Source organism: Lepus europaeus, chromosome 4 (genome assembly GCF_033115175.1).
Source record: "Lepus europaeus isolate LE1 chromosome 4, mLepTim1.pri, whole genome shotgun sequence".
NCBI classification, from domain to species: Eukaryota; Metazoa; Chordata; class Mammalia; order Lagomorpha; family Leporidae; genus Lepus; species Lepus europaeus.
In genome coordinates, this window is record NC_084830.1 from 161,561,841 (window position 1) to 161,581,321 (window position 19,481).

The window sequence follows — 19,481 nt, forward strand, 5'->3', positions numbered from 1 at the left end:
TCGACGACGCCTCCGCCTGAGGGGAGCACATCCGGGTCGCTGGAGCAGGTGCCTCCGGCCCCGCCCCTTCCACCCCCGGCCCCCTCACTTCCGGCTAGCTCGGGCCCTTTCCGCTGGTTGCCTGCCGGGCTTCTCTCGGCTCCCGGGTCGTGCCCGGTGCCCGGCCCCGGCCGCTCGACGCCCCTCGTCCAACCCCGGCGGCGGCCCTCGCCGCGACCCCCCGCCCCCGGGGCCCGGAGCGGCCCGCAGCCTGCCGCGGCGGGGAGCGAGCAGCGCCGACTCGGTCGAGGCCAGCGCCGCGTCGGGATGCCGCGGCCTGGGTCCGCGCCGCGCCGCTGGGGCTGCCGGCTGCCGGCGCCGCCGCTGCTGCCGCTGCTGCTGCTGCTGCTGGCGCCGGGGCCCGGCGGCGCCTCGGAGATCACCTTCGAGCTGCCGGACAACGCCAAGCAGTGCTTCTACGAGGACATCGCCCAGGGCACCAAGTGCACCCTGGAGTTCCAGGTAGCGCGGGCCCGCGGGCCGCCGGCGTCCCTGGCCAGCCTCGCGCGCTGCGGGGAAGCCCTGCTCGGTGCCTCCTCGGAAACAGTTCCTTTATCCGAAGGACGGCAGTCCTCCCGAAAGCCGCTCCTCCTCCCCCCGTGGCCAGTGTCCACCGGCCCCGCGGGCGCACCTGCGCCTCCCCGGCTTGGCGGGGCTGCCCCGGTCCGCCCAGGCGGTCAGTACGGCTCCTGGCGCGGGAGGAGTGCCCGGCGCGAGCCCCTGCCGAAGGGGGCGTCGAGGGCACCCCCTCCTGAGCCTTGGGCCTCCGTGGAGTGGACACTGGCTTAGCGGAACGTGGCTTCCCGGTCTGGCCTCTCGCGGGCTCCTCCGAGTGCCCGTGATGCAGCCGCCAAAGCCGAGCTCGGAGAGCGGTACTCGGGGTCTGGTCGGGCCATGGGATCCCCGAGGGCTGCCTCTCGGAGCGGAGGGTGATGTGTAGGGCCCGGCGTGGGGCGCGGAAGGTGTGCTGCATGTGCCCAGCCGGCATTCTGCTGGGGTCCCGACGCCCCTCGGGGAGACCCAGATGGAGGTCCAGTCCCCTGGCTTCGGCTTGGCCCAGTCCGGGCCATTTTGGCTTTTCAGGCGGGTTGTCTGTCTCTTCCTCTCTCGATGTCACTTTGCCTTTCAAATAAATAACTGAATTTTCTTTCTTTCTTTTTTTTTTTTTTAAATAAGGATGGCTAAGAGGGGCCTCGGTAAGGGAGAAGGGAGGCTGGCCTGTGGTTGACACACGGAGCAGGAGGACCCTGAGGGCATCCAGGGGTACTGGGGATGAGGAGCCAGGGAGAGGCCGGCAGGGCCCGGCCGGGTAGTGCCTTGCTGGCCACTTAAGGATTGGGTTTGTCCCGACAGCGCCGGAAGCCATCAGAGAGTTGTCCAGGGTGACGCCTTGTGCAGTGAGGTGTGGTGGATGGGGAAGACTGATCAGGAGGTCACTGGGTGGTCCAGGCAGAATGGTGGTGATGTAGCCGAGGGTGGCGGCTGTGGGCAAGGAGGAGAGAGGGAGGGTTGGGGAGACGGAGTAGCAGCTAACAGGACTTGGTGGGGCGTGAGACGTGGTGACTCCTTCTGGAGCTCTCGGTCATGGCGTGGCCACACTGCACTTCCTGCAGCGGGCACTACAGCAGCTGCTGAGACGCCAGCGTCCCGCACGTGTTGACAGTTGGCCCGGCCTTTCAGGGGGATTGGCTAGTTTTTAGGAGGGTTTGATATGAAATGGGTGCAGTCCTGATTTCTGTTTTGCTGATGGAGCTGAGACTTAGATAGGCCAGGACCCAGCACGCTTGAAGTGAGGCGCATGGGTGTGCGTGAGCTCCGGCAGGCTTGAAGTGAGGCGCATGGGTGTGCGTGAGCTCCGGCAGGCTTGAAGTGAGGTGCATGGGTGTGCGTGAGCTCCGGCAGGCTTGAAGTGAGGCGCATGGGTGTGCGTGAGCTCCGGCAGGCTTGAAGTGAGCCCGAGCTCTGCTGCCGGAGTCCGCGGTTGACTCAGAAATGCAGGGCACAGTGGCAGGCGGGGACCTCGGGGGTTTGTGGACGTTACTCATCCCAGCAAGACTGATGAGTTGGGCCTGGTGTCCGTGAGATCCTGCCCCCGCCCCCCACAGGCTCTGCTGCAGAGACAGGTGACGGAGCAGGAGTATGGTGATGTAACTACAGGTATTTAAGCTCTCAGCCAGGACACCTTTGGACCCCGTGGTTCTGGGGGTTCTAGGGTTTTGCATGTTGGGTGATTCCTAGTCTGAGAGGGAATGGCTCTAGCCAGACATCACAGGGACGACCAAGGAGCCCACAGCTGCCCTCCCCGGGCCTCTGGCGGTGCGGTTCTGTACCGCGTTCCTTCCCTGTGGTGGGCGGCGGGTTGGTAAGCGTTGTCCTGTGATCACGGTGAGTCTGTGGTTCTTTGGCCCCCCCACTCCCCACTGTGAGCCAGGTGTAGACGAACACTGGCTCAGAGACCTGCCAGGAGTTTGGTATTTGAGGGCCACAGCGTGCGCCGGGTTGTGAGCAGCAGAGGTACTGAAGGCACCAGATGGAGTTCAGCAGTGGCATGGGGTTAACTGGCCTGGGCTTTTCCCTAGGTCACATTGGGTCATCAGGAGGTTTTCAGAGAGGACTCAGTGACTTGGGGGTGAGGACTGATGAGGTCCCCTGTGCCCCTCAGCCCCCGTTACCGCCAGATGTTTGGCATGTTGTGGGGGAGGGGTAGAGAGCCACTAAACACGGCACTGTGCACAGGTCAGCACAGGCCCTCCCAGCAGGGCTGTCCAGCTCAGGTGGGCATGGTGCTGAGGTTGAGAAGCCCTGGGCCGGAGGAGAGGAGTGTTGGTCGTGTGAAGGCCGTTGCGGAGTTTGTAGTCCCATCTGGGTTGTGGATCCGGAGTGGAAGGAGTGGGTGGACTGGGAGAGGCAGGATGGGCTCTCTGTGCTCCTTTGGACGGCAGGGACACATAGTTTCAGTTGACTCCCCTTCTGAAACTCCCGTGAGGACCCTATACTTGTTTTGGCACTGGATGAAAGAGAATTGAGCTGATGAGCGGTTTGGGTCCTGCTCGGTTTGTGTGTATTTGAATATTCAAAGTTCAGTGTCCAAGTGTGAGTAGTCGGGTGTGTCAAAATGGAGTGATTATTTTCTCCTGGAGAAAGGTTACTGACTTTTCAGGAAGTGGTAAATGCTAATTGATAAGACTTTTTTTTTTTAAAGTCAGTGTTTTATCTGTGTATCAGTATTTACCTTTTCCAGTTTCCTAAATGCATAATTAGACTTCATTTCATTATTTAAATGCTCTGGTAACACAATCAGTTAGTCGTTACCTCTCTCTAAGTGACAAGAGGTCACACAGTAACACATTCTTCTCTGAAGTCCAGAGGTCTGCTGACAGCGATTGTCAGTGTGGGCCCCAAGAACTCGGGAAGAGTAAGCTTGTGCCACCTGCCGTCGTGGCGGTGCGGTCCTGCCGCCGGGGCACTTCCTCGTCACCTCTTTCTCAGCCAGGTGATGTCATGGGCCTGCATTCACCAGCGAGTTGTCTGACCAGTTCCGGGTGGATAAACGTTCCTTCTCTCCTGTCAGGGGAAACCTGTCTGGTTTCTACGAAGCTTTAGTTAAACTGAAATCTGCCTCCCAAGTTTGACCTGCTAGTGAAAAATCAAAAAATGTTTGATGTCTGTGACCGTGAAAGTCTTTGCACGTATCTTTGTTGCCATCTTAACAGGAGACTGTGAATTCCTCACTCGTGGTAATGACAGTGGTCTGGTCTTTCTCCGACACCCTCGTAGGTGATCACCGGCGGGCACTATGACGTGGACTGCCGCTTGGAGGACCCCGATGGCAAAGTGCTGTACAAAGAGATGAAGAAGCAGTACGACAGCTTCACCTTCACGGCCTCCAGAAACGGGACGTACAAATTCTGCTTCAGCAATGAGTTTTCTACCTTCACACACAAAACCGTGTATTTCGATTTCCAAGTGGGAGAAGACCCACCTCTGTTTCCTAGTGAGAACCGAGTCAGTGCGCTTACCCAGGCAAGTATAGATATAACATAAATATTGTTGGCATAAAACATCGCTGAACTCAGTGGTGAACACAGAATTTTGAGACTTGAACACAACACTTACAGCCCGTCTCAGTTCCTCTAGGAGGTTAGGCCTGTGCTCGAGAGCTTCAGGCTTTCGTAGAGATCAGTGTGCAGAGGCTTCGAGGGCTCTGAAGCGCAGCATAGGCAGCGTCAAGTAGGAGGTGGGCGCTAAGGTGGAAGCCTCCAGGCTACAGGTTGGAAGGCCGAGCTCTGAGGCAGCTTCTGTACCCGGGGAGGCGCGCTGCTGCCTTGCCAGGCTGGGCTGCTGCGACTGGAAGCAGAGCGCTGCCCACCCAGCGTGTGAACACGCTACATACGTGGCAGTCTTTCCACCCGCTCCTAGTGTCACTCGGGCTGCGGCCACTCTAGTTCTCACTGTGACTTAAAAGTCTGTGTTAAAAAGGCTGGTGCCATGGCTCACTAGGCTAATCCTCCACCTGCAGCACCGGCACCCTGGGTTCTAGTTCCAGTCAGGGCGCCAGATTCTGTCCCGGTTGCTCCTCTTCCAGTCCAGCTCTCTGCTGTGGCCATGTGTTAATAATAGAAATTCATCATACTGGTCTCTGAACGTTTGAAAATATCTGGACATTTATACTTCAAAAGTTAAAAAACAAAAACAAAAAACCACATCTCAGAAATTATATGAATCCACGTAACTAGTCCCCTGAGTTCTGTGTTTTCTCTAATCTGCCAGTTCTTTTTCTCTTTTTTAAATTTTATTTTTTGGAAGAGAGAGAGATCTTCCGTCCACTGGTTTGCTCCCCAAAGGGCTGCAGTGGCCAGGTTAGGCCAGGCGGAAGCCAGGAGCCAAGCGCTTCATCTGAGTCTTCCATATGGGCGCGGGCGCCCAAGTACTTGGGCCATCTTCTGCTGCTTTCCCAAGCCCTTAGCAGGAAGCTGGATTGGAAATGGAGCAGCTAGGACTTGAACTGGTGCCAACGTGGGATGCCAGTGTCATTGGCGGCAGCGTAACCAGCTATGCCACAGCACCAGCCCCACACCAGTTGTTAAGTCGTATGCCGTGGACTACAAGGAGTCCTTAACCATTCTGGAGTTGCGTTACTCCTTGGTTTTACACATTCTTAGTAGGTGAAGAATCCCTGGGCCCACATGCTGTGTCGAGAATACGCAGAAAAGATGCCAGAAGCATCTCTCTCCAGCCTCTTCACACTTTGAAGATCAGCAGAGTTTTGCTGATCTTTCCTTCCTGGGGGCCTAAGCCGAACAAGAGCCATGGAAACATTTGGGTTTTCTAATAGGTAAATTCAGTTTGTTGACCCAATCTCCCACATTTATAAAAAATATTTGTAATTGAATATTCGGTTTTTTTTTTTTTTTTAAGATTTATTTACGTATTTATTGGAAAGAGTTACATAGAGAGGGAGAGGCAGAGAAAGAGGTCTTCCATCGGCTGATTCACTCCCCAGTTGGCTGCAATGGCCGGAGCTGTGCCGATCCAAAGCCAGGAGCCAAGAGCTTCTTCCAGGTCTCCCATGAGGGTGCAGGGGCCCAAGAACTTGGGCCATCTTCTACTGCTATCCCAGGCCACAGCAGAGAGCTGGATTGGAAATGGAGCTGCCAGCCGGTGCTGCAGCTCAATAGGCTAATCCTCTGCCTTATGGCGCTGGCACCCCAGGTTCTAGTCCCAGTCGGGGCACCAGATTCTGTCCTGGTTGCCCCTCTTCCAGGCCAGCTTTCTGCTGTGGCCCGGGAGTGCAGTGGAGGATGGCCCAAGTCCTTGGGCCCTGCACCCGCATGGGAGACCAGGAGAAGCACCTGGCTCCTGGGTTCGGATCATCGCAGTGCGCTGGCCGCAGCCGCCATTGGAAGGAAGACCTTTCTCTCTCTCTCTCTCTCTCTCTCTCTGTCTCTCTCTGTCTCTCTCTGTCTCTCTCTGTCTCTCACTGTCCACTCTGGCTGTCAAAAAAAAGAGAGAAAGAAAATGGAGCTGCCGGGACTTGAACAACCACCCATATGGGATGCCACCACTGTAAGTGGCGGCTTTACCCGCTAAGCCACAGCACCAGCCCCTGCAATTGAATATTCTTAAAGTTACTTCTTTCATACTTACTTTGGTAGAACTTACATGTTTAAATTACTTCCTAATGTCTATACTTCAATTAAAATTCAGACAGACTCATTTGTTTTTTAAAATTAATTCATAATTTGTGATAAACCAATAAAGCATGTATTTCATCCCTGGGATTATGTTTTCAGCATTGGGAAAACATTCAACTCTGCTGTGTAAAAAACTGGACACTTGACCTTGCTCAGAGCAGGCGGGTAGTGAAGGTACAAGAGTAAGGTGTGGAAAGAAGGTGCCCAGAGACCAGAACCTGACCCCGTGGGCGCTTGTGCCTCGGCCTGTTTTCTGGCACGAGGAGGTGTTTCTGTTCTGAGCGTTACATTCGGGTTCAACAGTTAGCCAGGTGTTTTGATAAATAACATTAAGCGTGTTTTCAGAATACTTGAGATAACCAACTTACTGAACTTGTCTGATGCCATGTTTGTTTTTGGTACTGTTTGGGCTTTGACTTCTAGTCCTTATTGGTGAGCTTTGTGGCCATTCGTTTCCTACTGATTCTTCCTAGAAGGCCTTCGCTGATAATTATTATCTGCTACTCTCGGCTCTGAGTTCCACCTCTCACCTGCTGGTGCTTCGCCTGGGACTCCCCGGTGTGGGAAGCAGCGCCTCTGTGGGATTTCTAGCCTCACCAGTGTCTGTTGGGAATGAGTACAAGGGTTGCATCTCCAGGCCATCTGATATAAATGAGGGAACGCGTGGGTGCCAGCCGACTGGATGCTGAGCCGACGAGGAACTGAGAGCGCATTGAAGGAAAAGGTGGAAATGCTAGAGGGGGTGCTGGGACAGTACTGCCCACACTAACGGAGCTCTTTCTCTCTAGATGGAGTCTGCCTGTGTCTCAATCCATGAAGCTCTGAAGTCTGTCATCGACTATCAGACTCACTTCCGTTTGAGAGAAGCCCAAGGCCGAAGCCGAGCAGAGGATCTAAATACGAGAGTGGCCTACTGGTCAGTGGGAGAAGCGCTCATTCTTCTGGTGGTTAGCATAGGGCAGGTGTTTCTTCTGAAAAGCTTTTTCTCAGATAAAAGAACCACCACGACGCGTGTCGGATCCTAACCACGCCTGGGGCGCTGTGGGGTGGTCCTCTCGGCTAGGTACTGCAGAACTCAAGGGGCAGTGTTTTTGAACTTCGTCACACACTTGTTGGGAGGGATGTACGATGCGTACCCCACACTGTGGAAAGGACACCTTTTTATTTGTAAAGGTGGGAAAACTTTGGAACTTATTTTGGGCTTTTCATTTTAAATATTGAACACCAGTGATCAACTTTCTTCTTGGTTGTTTATATCTACTCTTCACACACTAAACTTTGGTATTTTGATTCCTTTTAATCATTTAAAAGTACTTTTCTTATAGGTAGTTGGTATTTTAAAAAAACCTGAGATTTAATGTCTACACGTGTTAGGGAGGAAGAAAGCTGCCTTTTATGTTTGTAGTGAATAAAGTTTTGTTTTTAAGAAAACCACATGTGATTAACTATAGCCCAAGCTATATCCTGCATCATTTAATTTTATGGGGGGAGAAATCTACCATGGAAATGTTAGTTACTATTGGTGCAACTTTTAATTGATACATCATGGTATAATTTATTTCTCATTAGCTTGGAAAAATGTCAGATTTTTGTTTTTTGGGTTCATTCTATGATTTATAACCGTATGCTGTGTTTTTTTTCTTCATGAGGGCATTCTGGCCACACAGAAAACAGTATGTTTCGGAAGCAAAATTTACACAGGCCTTAAAAAAAAAAAAAAAAAGAGAGACACTTGTAACAGGTGACATGGACAGAGGATGATGGAAGACATCACAGTGGGAGCAGTGAAGTAGGAAAGTCTTTAGTGAGTTTTCTGCACTCTCTGTGTTTCCAGTACTTTCACAAGGAAAAAGGTGGTCTGTTTAATTTCTGACATTTTAAGCAGCCGGTTCTTGCCCTTCCCCGACTTTGATCCCAGCTGACACCGACAGCTGTGTGTGTCAGGGAAGTGCCGTCCATTTTATCCTCGTGGCTGCGATGCACTGAGAAGTTAATTTCTTTTATTTGTTTGTTTTTGTCTTGCACATTTTATTTCTGTAATGTCTGGTTTGCAACCCTGAAGTGATTTTAAAATTTAGGGTGCTGTGTGTGTTTCCTGTTTGATAATCTTTACTGAATGAGAATTAAATAGTGTGTATTCCTCATACTGTTAGTAGACTCCGTTGGTATCTTACAAAGTGTATGAATTGAGCTGATTGAAATAAGATTTTTGTTCCAAGTATTCTAGAATAGAATACAAGATGATGCAAAATTATATATATATTTAAAGCTTTTCTACTGATTTAAAAAAAAAAAAAAAAAGATGTTACAACTGTTTTTGTGCCTCCCTTCTCCACCCAAAGGTGATAAGTACTAGCCAGACTGTCTCTACAGTGACTGATATATGATACCACAGAACACTGATTGGATAGCTATTCTAGTCACAAAACCATTCTGCTGACTGGAAGTTAGCTCTCACCTCTGAGCTGTCTTAAAATGCATATATACACTTATGCATGTAAGAGCAAAACAGATTCAAGTTGTCATGCCTGCTGATTTCAGATGCCACAGCATAGCAAAGCGTGAACCTGTTTTCAGTTTTTGGTTTTAGGATTTTCGAAGACCAAATAGCTACTCTTAAACAACATTTGTCAGTGAGTTTAGAAGTAAAGTTTAAGATTTTCCAGGTTTACCTATCTAGGTTCTTGTACTGGAATTATCCTACAGCTTCGTAAGTGTCCCTTTATATTTTGCCTTGAAGGTTTTAAGCACTAGTGTTCGTGTGGTTGATCAGCACGGACGTGTGTGTCAGATGTGCTGATCTGTGCTCTTATGTTTAGATAATTGCACCGTGACTAAACAGTCAGATGTAGGTCTCGCCAGGTTGGGCTTAGGTAGTGCCCTCGTTTACTTGTGCCTCTTAACACTGATGATATTAGACTATCACCACAAGTCATTTTTGGTGAAACTGTTGAGGTATATTAAAGTTCTTGAAATCACCATTGTTAACCTGCTTTAGAAAATGATGTGAGCTTAGTCTAGTCCCTTTGTAACTCATCAAATTTTGATGGCTGTCTGTACTCAATTGAGTATGTCTGTGTAAATCAGAAAGTACATATCTATCCAGACAAAAATGCTAAACAGCCGTTTTTTTTTTTTTCTCCAACTATATAATTTGTAGCTCATCTTTTTTCTTTAATTCTTTCGTAACTTGTTGCAGCAGTTTGAATTTCCCAAATAATTGTTTGGATCTAATGGCTCAGAATGCGTATTTGAACATCATAGTTGTATATATTTTTAAACTAGAATAAATAATGGCCGTGGCTTGGTATACACAAGTTCATATTAAAATTTCAGCTGTGTGAAGATACATTTTAAGATATTACTTTGTTAGTACTCTAAGCATTTCTTTTTTTCTATTAAAGAAACGAATGGTTTGTGGGTCACAAGTTTCATCTAGGGCTTGATGTTAATCACCCTGAGAAATACAGTGGACTGAAGAGCAGTTTTATTTGAAAGATGACACACCTCTGTTCTATCTGTGTTTTGTTTTGGTTTGTAAATGTGTAACATTTATAGTTAAATAGGACAAAGCGAACCCTATGACTATTGTTTTCAAAAATTAAACAAGTTAATATATAAATAATTCAAAAGGTTTTTCATTTACTTTTGAAAAGAAAAAATTTCTCCAAATCAACAGCTGGTTCTGCAGAATTGCACCAATTTCTTGTAGAATAAAAAAGCCTTTAAGAAAACTGAGTTCAGTTGTTCTGTTCAGATGTTAGCCTTTCTAAAGTTCTCTGCAAATGTACAGCTTGGATTACAGCCTAACAAGATGGGTTCTTAAGTACTTCACTGAAATGTGTGATGGACAGGCCAAAACTGAGAGTGTGACTTCAATTCATCCTTTTGTTAACAGTGTGGGTGGCTCAAACAAGCTGTCGGTTGCTCTAAAACAGCTGTTAATTTTTAAGTAAGTTCACCTTAGGTTGTGTAATGCCCGGTTGTGTTGATTTTCTTCCCTCATGTGGTCAGGGGGCAGCCTGGTTCCTGGCACGCTGTGCAGAAGTAGCAGGGAGATGACCGTGCACGGGGGCTACCGCGTACTGAAGTGCTACCCTGTGCTGGCTGCTGGCTGAGTATTGTACTCGGGGGCACTTTTCACCTTTTCAGTGATTCACTGGCACCGCACTTTCCAGATGAAACGGGCCGAGAGAAGTGAAGAGATCCGTCGTGCCCCACCGTCATTCTCAGCTGGCGTATGAGCCACGGCAGTTGGGCGCCAGCTTCCTTCTCAGCCACGGTGTGATACCACCTCACATTCTCCGGTGCAGGTCAGACCTCTGAGTACGAGCCGTCTCGGTGTTACCAGGCTCTGGAGTCGTGGCCAAGTCCCAGTCATGGTTGTGTGACCTTGTGCAAGTGATTTTATCAGCTGTGTTGATGACAACTTTATCTGCCAACGTCATACCATGTAGTACAATGAGAATGAAATATTTATAAAATAGTCACTCATGGGATCGGTGCCTCACATACACGAGCTCTTAGTAACTATCTTTTTATCATTCGTCTAATTCTAGTCTCCCGATTATCATTAGTTCCCAGAGTTCTATGGCTCCTATTCAGGTGACTCTTGGACAGTACAGGACACAGATGTGGAGTGTGGATTTCTGTCATGATAGCCTGCTGCAGGTTTCAGCAATGAGCCAGACAGGCTGACCTCCAGGAAGGCCATCTGCGTGGTGGAGACAGGATATGAGCAACTAGTGCTGCAGAATGCACTCCTGTAATTAAATGTTTAGGAAATTGTTTGGGAAAGAGTGAGAGCTCCTGGGGCTGGTGCTGTGGCATGGCAGGTTAAGCTGCCTCCTGTGGTGCCAGTATTCCATGTGGGCACCGGTTCAGGTCCCAGCTGCTCCACTTCTGATCCAGCTCCCTGCTAAGGTGCCTGGAAAGGCAATGGAAGATGGCCCAAGTGCTTGGCCTTTGCACCTTCATGGGAGACCTGGAGGAAGCTCCTGGCTCCTGGCTCCTGGCTTCAGATCGGCCCAGCTCCGGCCGTTTCGACCATTTGGGACGTGAACCAATGGATGGAAGATCTCTCTTGACTCTCCTTCTCTCAGTAACTTTGCCTTTCAAATGAATAGATAAATCTTAAAAAAAAATAAAAAACATGAGAAGTCTTACCCATTTGCTGATTCCTCAAATGACCACAGTGGCCAGCAGTGGGCCAAAGCTAGAAGCTGGAACTCTATCCAGGGCTCCCATGTGGATGCCAGGAACCCAGCTGACTTGAGCCATCAGCGCTGCCTCCCAGGCTATCTGTAAGCAGGAAGCTGGAGTCAGGAGCCTCGGCCTGGAAGCAGTGTGTTCAGATTGCTCTTCCATTTCTAAACACTCTGGCTTTGTGTGTTTATCTTGTCGTCAGCCAGTGACAGGCTGCTGGTCAGTATGGTTTGTGGATTGCTCTTGAGTAGTACTGATGTCTGATCCTTAAAAAGAGTAGGGAAGTATGAGACTCTGTGTAGTGAATGGAGTATTGCACGTATTCTGGAGTGACGTAAGCACGTGGAGAGTTGGCCACGTTGATGCCTGTGACTGTGTAGTGGTCCCTCCCAGTCACATGCCACAGCTGCCCTGTCCTGTCTACTCATTGTGTTTGGATTGTTCCGGACTTTCTGCTCGTAGCAACAGAGCCACTATGAACATCCTTGTGCAGGTGTCCTGTTGCACATGCGTGTGCTCATTGTGTTTGGATTGTTCCGGACTTTCTGCTCTTAGCAACAGAGCCACTATGAACATCCTTGTGCAGGTGTCCTGTTGCACATGCGTGTGCTCATTGTGTTTGGATTGTTCCGGACTTTCTGCTCTTAGCAACAGAGCCACTATGAACATCCTTGTGCAGGTGTCCTGTTGCACATGCGTGTGCTCATTGTGTTTGGATTGTTCCGGACTTTCTGCTCTTAGCAACAGAGCCACTATGAACATCCTTGTGCAGGTGTCCTGTTGCACATGCGTGTGCTCATTGTGTTTGGATTGTTCCGGACTTTCTGCTCGTAGCAACAGAGCCGCTATGAACATCTTTGTGCAGGTGTCCTGTTGCACATGCGTGTGCTCTTGAAAATACACAGTGGGATGGTGACTCATGGGTTGTGTGTGTCTTCAGCTTTCCTAGGTGTTACTTAACTTTTCCAATCACGCGGTGCTTTCAGCAGTAGCAGTGAGAGGCTCTGCGATATTGTCAGACACTGAAACATTGGAAAATTTTCTGGATTTGTAATGAGTGCCACAGGGTTGAGCAAGGCTAATCCAAAAATATGCGGTATTCCAAGTAACACTCACCAAGTTACAGATTTCAGAGCAGCTTGGAGTTTTGGATTAGGGTATTTGGCCAGTTATCCCACCACTCAAAAACTCCAAAATCTGAGTATTTCTGGTCCCAAGGATTTCAGGTAAGGAATAGTCAACATGTATGTCCTTCCTGGTTAATTTTCATTTCTACGATATTCATTACTCTTCTTCACAGATTGATTTACCACTGGACTTCTTTCCTTAAGTCCCTATGTAAGTTCTTGCCCTTTTTTAAAAATAAATAAATAAATAAATAAAAGATTTATTTATTTATTTTAAAGGCAGAGTTGTAGAGGGAGAGGGCAAGATACAGAAAGAGATCTTCCATCTTCTGGTTCATTCCCTAAATGGCTGCAGTGGCCAGCGCTGGGCTGGTCCAGAGCCAGGAGCTTCTTCCAGGCCTCCCATGTAGATGCAGTGGCCAAGTACTTGGGCCATCCTCCACTGCTTTCCCAGACACATTAGCAGAGAGCTAGATCAGAAGTAGAGCAGCCAGGACTCGAACCAGGGCCCGTATGGAATGCTGGTGTCACAGGTGGTGGCTTTACCCACTTTGCCACAGTGCTGGCCCCCTTTGCCCATTTTTTAAAATTGGACTATTTGACCTTTTTTTTTTTTTTTTTTTCTAATCAAATAAGACTGGTTTATATGCCCAGGATACTAATTCTTAGGTTATAACTATTTTTCTTTCTTTCTTTTTTCCTTCCTTCCTTCCTTCCTTCCTTTTTTTTTTTTTTTTAAAGATCTAGTTATTTACATGAAAGGCAGAGTTAGAGAGGGAGAGACAGAGATCTTCCATCCACTGGTCACTACCGCAGTCACTGGGGCTGGGCCAGACTGAAGCTAGCAGTCTGGGCCATCTGGGTCCCAGACACTGGTGCAGGGCTCCAAGGACTCAAGACATCTGCTGCCTTCCCAGGCACATTAGCAGGAGCTGGATCAGAAGTGGAGCAGCCGGGACTTGAACCAGCACCCATGTGAGATGCCAGCATCACAGGCAGCGGCTTTACCTGCTATCCCACAATGTCTGTCCCTGTTTTGTTTTTTAAAACATTTATTTATTTGAAAGGCAGAATGACAGAGCGAGAAAGACATCTGTCCTCTGATTCCCTCCCCAAATGGCTACAGCAGCTGGGGCTGGACCGCGTTGAAGCATTGGAACCTGGAATTCAGTCCAGATGTCCTGTGTAGGAGGAAGGGATCGGAGCACTTGGGCCGTCTTCACTGCCTTCCCAGGGGCATTAGCAGGGAGCTGGATCGGAAACAGCAGCTAGGATGAAAACCAGTGCTCCAGTATGGGGTGCCAGTGTGGCCACAGTGTGGCTCCTCTTTTGTTAAGCCAGTTTTGTGTTTTGTTTTGTTTTTTTCATGTTTTTTGACGCTATTACGTTAAGTTTCATATTTGTTGCTTAGTCTGAACAATTTTTTTTAAAGATTTATTTATTATTTGAAAGGCAGAGTGGCAGAGGCAGAGGCAGAGGGTGGTGGAGGTGATCCTCCATCCGCTGGTTCACTCCCCAAATGGCCGCGACAGCCAGAGCTGGGCCAGTCTGAAGCCAGGAGCCAGGAGCTTCTTGAAGGTCTCCCACACAAGTGCTTTCTTATCCGAAGTCCTCTTCACCTACAAGTAATGGCAGCTCCGTTGTTTTGTTTTGCTGCTGCTCCTGACAGCTCTCCGTTCTTTGTCTGATGGCATTTGCAGGGATCTCAAGGATAATTCTGAATAGAAGGCCCAGTGGGCATCCTTGCTCTAGGCCTGTACTCGGGTAACACTTTGGAGGTGTGCTGGAAGCATTTTATGATGTTTCTGTTAAAATTAGAAATTTTTCTCCTGAGTTTGCTGAGAGGTCTTTTTTCTAATAATCATAAATGGTGTTGGGTTTTATCAGAAGTTCACTCTGTATTTATTGAGTGTGCGTGATTTTTCTGTCTTACTTGTTGATGTGGTCAGCTATGTAACTGGCTTTTTGCTGTTAACCTGACGTTCTCTTCCTGGGGAAAAACCAGTCCAGTCGTGATGTAGTTTGTCTGCAGTATCTGGGTTTGGGGTGAGGTCTTGGCTTAGGATCAAGGCTCTGTTGGTCCTGTGAGTTGGAAAATGGCTCTCTCTGCTTGTTTTCTAGAAGAACTTGTATAAAATTTGTGTTCCTCCTTTCTTCAATCAGGAGGGAAGTGCCTTTGGACCGGTGTATTCTCTGAGGGAAGGCAGCGCAGTTTCCGATTCCTTATTAGGAGTGTTCAGGTTTTCCGTTTTGTCTGGGGTCACACTTGTAAATCGGCTATTCCTCGGTTCCTCTCCATCTTCACATGTATTAGGGTGGCGCTCTTCTTGTTCACTTACTTTTGGACACAGGCCTGGTCTGTAAAGGTGACTCCTTCATTCCCGACACTGACTGTGACTGTCGGCATCTTGTTTACCTACCCGGTCTTGCCAGTGGCTTACGCCCCCACCTCCCTGTGTTAACAGAGAGCCAGTGTTTCTGTTGTTTCTGCTCTGTTGCCTATTTGCTTTGTTTTATTAGTTCAGCTTTTTGTGGTTTTCTAGATTTATTTTCTAGGTTTGTCATATGATCCAATGAATATTTAAATCAAATTTTATGTACTTACAGCCATGAATTGCCTTCCAAATGCTGCTTCATCTCTGTGCTAGTTTTCTTTACTACAGGACAAATTACAGCATAGTTTTACTATCTCAGAATGTGGAGGGGTGGAGCATGGGCGTGGCCTGCGAGGCTGCAGTCCAGTCCCTGGGTCACATCTTCATCTGGAGTCCAGGGTCCTCTTCTGTGTTCAGCAGGTTGTCACAGAATTCAGTCCCCTCAGCTGGAGAAACGAGCCTCTCAGTTCCCACGGCTGCCCTGTGTGGAAGCTCCTCACAGCTTGCCTGTCGGCTTTTCTCCTGCCAGCTTTCAACATCGGCGTTGGGCAGCTTCTTTTGGAGAAGGAGTAAAAAGGTTCACCAGGTTAGGTCAGGGCCACTGTCAGTCTCCCTCTGATTAGCTCAGTCAGCTGGATATGGAGTTTGACTACATCTACAAGATACTTTCACCTTTGCCATATTGTCTCTTTCTAAAAAATTAAAAGATTTTATTTATCTGAAATAAAGGTTATTTATTTTAGAGAGAGAGAGATCAATCTTCCATCCACTGGTTAATTCCCTGTGTCTGGGCCAGGCTGAAGCCAGGAGGCAGGAGCCTCCCACGTGGGTGGCAGGGGCCCAGGCACTTCAACCATCTTCCGCTGCATTCCTAGTCACAAAGGGACCCGGATCAGGAGCGAAGCAGTCAGGACTCAAATCTGCACTCATATGAGTGCCGGTGTTGCATGCGATGGTTAACCTCATGTTCCACAGTGCCGGCCCCTGCCGTATTCTCTTCATGAGAAGCTCGCTAGAGGTTCTACCCACACAGGTATGAATACCAGCCAGGGAGGGATTGGGGGAGCCATCTTGGAATTCTGCCTATCACCAACTCTGATCTAGAAATCTCAGCATCTAACATTCTATGTATTCATTAATTTCAAAGGATTTTCCAATTCCATTATTACATATTTGATTTGTAGATATTATTTGGAACTATATTTCCAAACAGGTATTTACATTTTAATATTGGTTTCTAATATAATTGGCTTGTAATCAGATAATCTGTATATGATCTGAATTTGTTGAAATGTGTCGATGGCTGTTTTATGACCTAACCAAGTGCCTGGTTTTTAAGTTTGCTTGAAGAAAGTTTGTTCTGCATTTTCTGGATGTGATGTTCTATAAATGTGGGTCACTTTAATCATGTTGAAGTCTCCAGTATCCTTAGCAATGACTTACCAAAAAATACGTATTTATTTACTTAAAAGGCAGAGTGACAGAGAGGGAGAGAAACAGAGAGAGATATCTTTCATTTGCTGTTTCATTCCGGAAATGGTCACAATAGCCAGGTAGGGGCCAGGCTAGAGCTAGGAGCCAGGAACTCCATGCTGGTCTCCCATGTGAGTGGCAGGCACCCATGTACGTGCCCCTCGTGCTGTCTTCCCATCCGCATTGCAGGAAGCTGCATCAGAAATGAGGTAGCAGGACTTCAGATGGCACTCTGGTGTGCAGTGCTGGCGTTGGCCAGCAGCCGCCTCCCCTGCTGGGCCCCAGAGCTCTAGCCCTAGGAAGGCTTTTTGCTGGGGACTGGGAGAGAGTGCTTTCCTAAGTTACTAAGAATTATAATAATCTGGCATGGGAAGTGAACCAGCTGATGGCAGAGCTCACTCTGCCTGTCAGAAACAGAAGCAACAACAACAAAAAATACTTAAAATCTTTTCTAGCATGATTTTAGATGTGTGTATGTGGTTTTTTTCTATTTTTAGAATTTTTTGGGCCGCCACCGTGGCTCACTTGGTTAATCCTCCACCTGTGGCACCGGCATCCCATATGGGTACTGGTTCCTAGTCCCGGTTGCTCCTCTTCTAGTCCAGCTCTCTGCTGTGGCCCGGGAAGGCAGTGGAGGATGGCCCAGGTGCTTGGGCCCTGCACCCGTATGGAAGACCAGGAGAAGCACCTGCTCCTGGCTTCTGATCGGCGCAGCGCCAGCCATGGCAGCCATTTGGGGAGTGAACCAACGGAAGAAGACCTTTCTCTCTGTCTCACTCACTGTCTAACTCTGCCTGTCAAATAATTTTTTTTTTTTAAATTTTATTTTGGTGACATACTGGATGCATACAAATTTCTAATTGTTAAATCTTCAAGTTTAATTGAAAGAAGCTTTTTCATTAAAAAATAAACTTCTTGGGGCCGGTGCTGTGGCATGATGGGTAAAGCCACTGCCTGCAGTGCCGGCATCCCATATGGGTGCCAGTTTGAGACCAGCTGCTCCACTTCCGATCCAGCAGTCTTCTGTGGCCTGGGAAAGTAGTGGAAGATGGCCCAAGTCCTTGGGTCCCTGCACCTGTGTGGGAGACCCAGAAGAGGCTCCTGGCTTCAGATCAGCGTAGCTTCAGCCATCGCAGCCAATTGGGGAGTGAACCAGCCAATAGAAGACCTCTCTCTCTGCCGCTCCTTCTCTGTGTAACTCTGCAGCCAATTGGGATTGACCCAGCCAATGGAAGACTCTCTCTCTCTCTCCCTCTCCTTCTCTGTGTAACTCTTTCAAATAAATAAATAAATCTTTAAAATAAATGTAAAAAATAATAAAATTTTACCTTGAAATGCATTTTGCCAGATACTAAGGTAGTACACCAACTTTCTTTAAGTTAGCATTTATGTATTATTCTTCACGATTTTATTTTCAGCCCTTAGGCTTCCTGTGTTTTCTTTTAGAATTTATTTTCATTTTAGTTTAAAGGCAGACAGACAGATCCCCCATCTGCTGGCATACTTCTCAACTGCCTGCAACAGCTGTGTGGGCCAGGCTGAAGTCAGAACCCAGGAACTCCATCCAGTCTCCCACGTGGTGGCAGGACCCAAGTTCTTGAGCCTAGAAGGTGTCTCTTGTCTATATCATATTTATGTTACTAGGATTATTTGTCCTATCTGGTGGTCTTTGTTCCTTTTTTCTCATTTTTTGTTTTTCTTTTTAGGTAGATGTTTTTCTATTACTTTTTTGTCTATCTGTTAAAAGTATGTTTTTCTATTAATGGTTTTCCTAGAAATTTTAATATGTATCTGTGACTTAGAAAGACTAAACTTGCCTAGACTTCTTGTTTGTAAAGCAGTGGCCTTAGAATACCTTAACACCGTTTACCTCCTTCTCAGCTTATTATATGTGACTAATGTCACATATTGTGTCTCTCTAAATGTCAGTCATTGCTATTCTTGTATACAGTTAATATTCATTTAGATTTACTCAAAAATTTTCACCTTTGCTCTCCATTCCTTGCTGTATCTTTTTTTTTTTTTTGACAGGCAGTGTGGACAGTGAGAGAGAGAGAGAGAGAGAGAGAGAGAGAAAGGTCTGGTTCACCCTCCAGTGGCTGCCGCGGCTGGCGTGCCGCAGCCAGCACACCGTGCTGATCCGAAGCCAGAAGCCAGGTGCTTTTTCTGGTCTCCCATGCGGGTGCAGGGCCCAAGGACTTGGGCCATCCTTGCTGTATCTTTAAGCTTCACTCTGCAGTAAATTTTCTTTTGACTGAAGTATACATTTAGAATCTAGTGCAGGTCAGCAGGTGGCGAATCACTTTTTTTTTTTTTTTTTTTGAGAACATCTTTGTTGAAGGCTGTTTTTAGGATTCTTAGTGGGTGGTTACCTGGAGAGGTCTGTTGTCCTCTGACTTCCAGTGTTGCTGTGAGCATGTCGGCTGTCAGTCTCGTGCTGTGCTGAAACTAAGGAGACCATCTTCTCTGGCTGTTTTGAAGATTTTTTAAAAATTGATTTTAGGCAGTTTCATGATGCTGTGTCTAAGTGGAGTTTTTGTTGTATTTTCTCCAGTGGGGTTTGTTTGGCATAGTGACTCTGTTCTGGGAAATCCTCAACTATGATAATCTCTTTCAATTTTGCCTCTGCCCAGTGTTTTGTCCCCTTCTTGAGATCCAAGTAAGTGAATGATAGACTTTCTTACAGTATTTCCCATAGCTTCATCTTCCCTCTATGTTCTGTCTTTATTTCCTCTTCATCATTTTGGATAGTTTCTTAAACTTTCTTACACTTTTTAGCTGCTTCTACTCTACTTTGGGATTCATTCATTTTTTCTGGTTTTATAATTTTTAGGTTGTTTTTTCTTATCTGCTCTTATGTTTTAATGTGTACGCACGTGTGGCAGTTTCTAGTGGGGATATTATCACCGTGGTTTGTCCTTTGTGTGATAATTCCAGTACTCATAGCCTGTTATGATTCTGTTCCTGCTGTCTGTTCATGGTTGTGCTGGTGAATGTTGTCTTGGTTATTCTTGCACTTCATTCTTTGGTTGTTTGCTTGAAAAGTCTGGAAAAAACACAGAAATGAC

The 19,481-nt window shown here is 47.7% G+C and overlaps 1 protein-coding gene across 1 annotated transcript in view; it reads left to right on the forward strand.

Moving 5' to 3' along the window:
- Positions 1 to 291: 291 nt before the first annotated feature.
- LOC133758114 (TIR domain-containing adapter molecule 2-like) overlaps positions 292 to 19,481 on the forward strand; it is a 38,327-nt gene continuing 19,137 nt past the window's right edge. Inside the window, exons 1-3 of the mRNA XM_062189298.1 lie at positions 292 to 501; positions 3,817 to 4,062; positions 7,022 to 7,153. Of these exons, the coding sequence (XP_062045282.1) occupies positions 307 to 501; positions 3,817 to 4,062; positions 7,022 to 7,153 (573 nt within the window). The 5' untranslated portion in view covers positions 292 to 306. The remainder of the gene's footprint in view (positions 502 to 3,816; positions 4,063 to 7,021; positions 7,154 to 19,481) is intronic.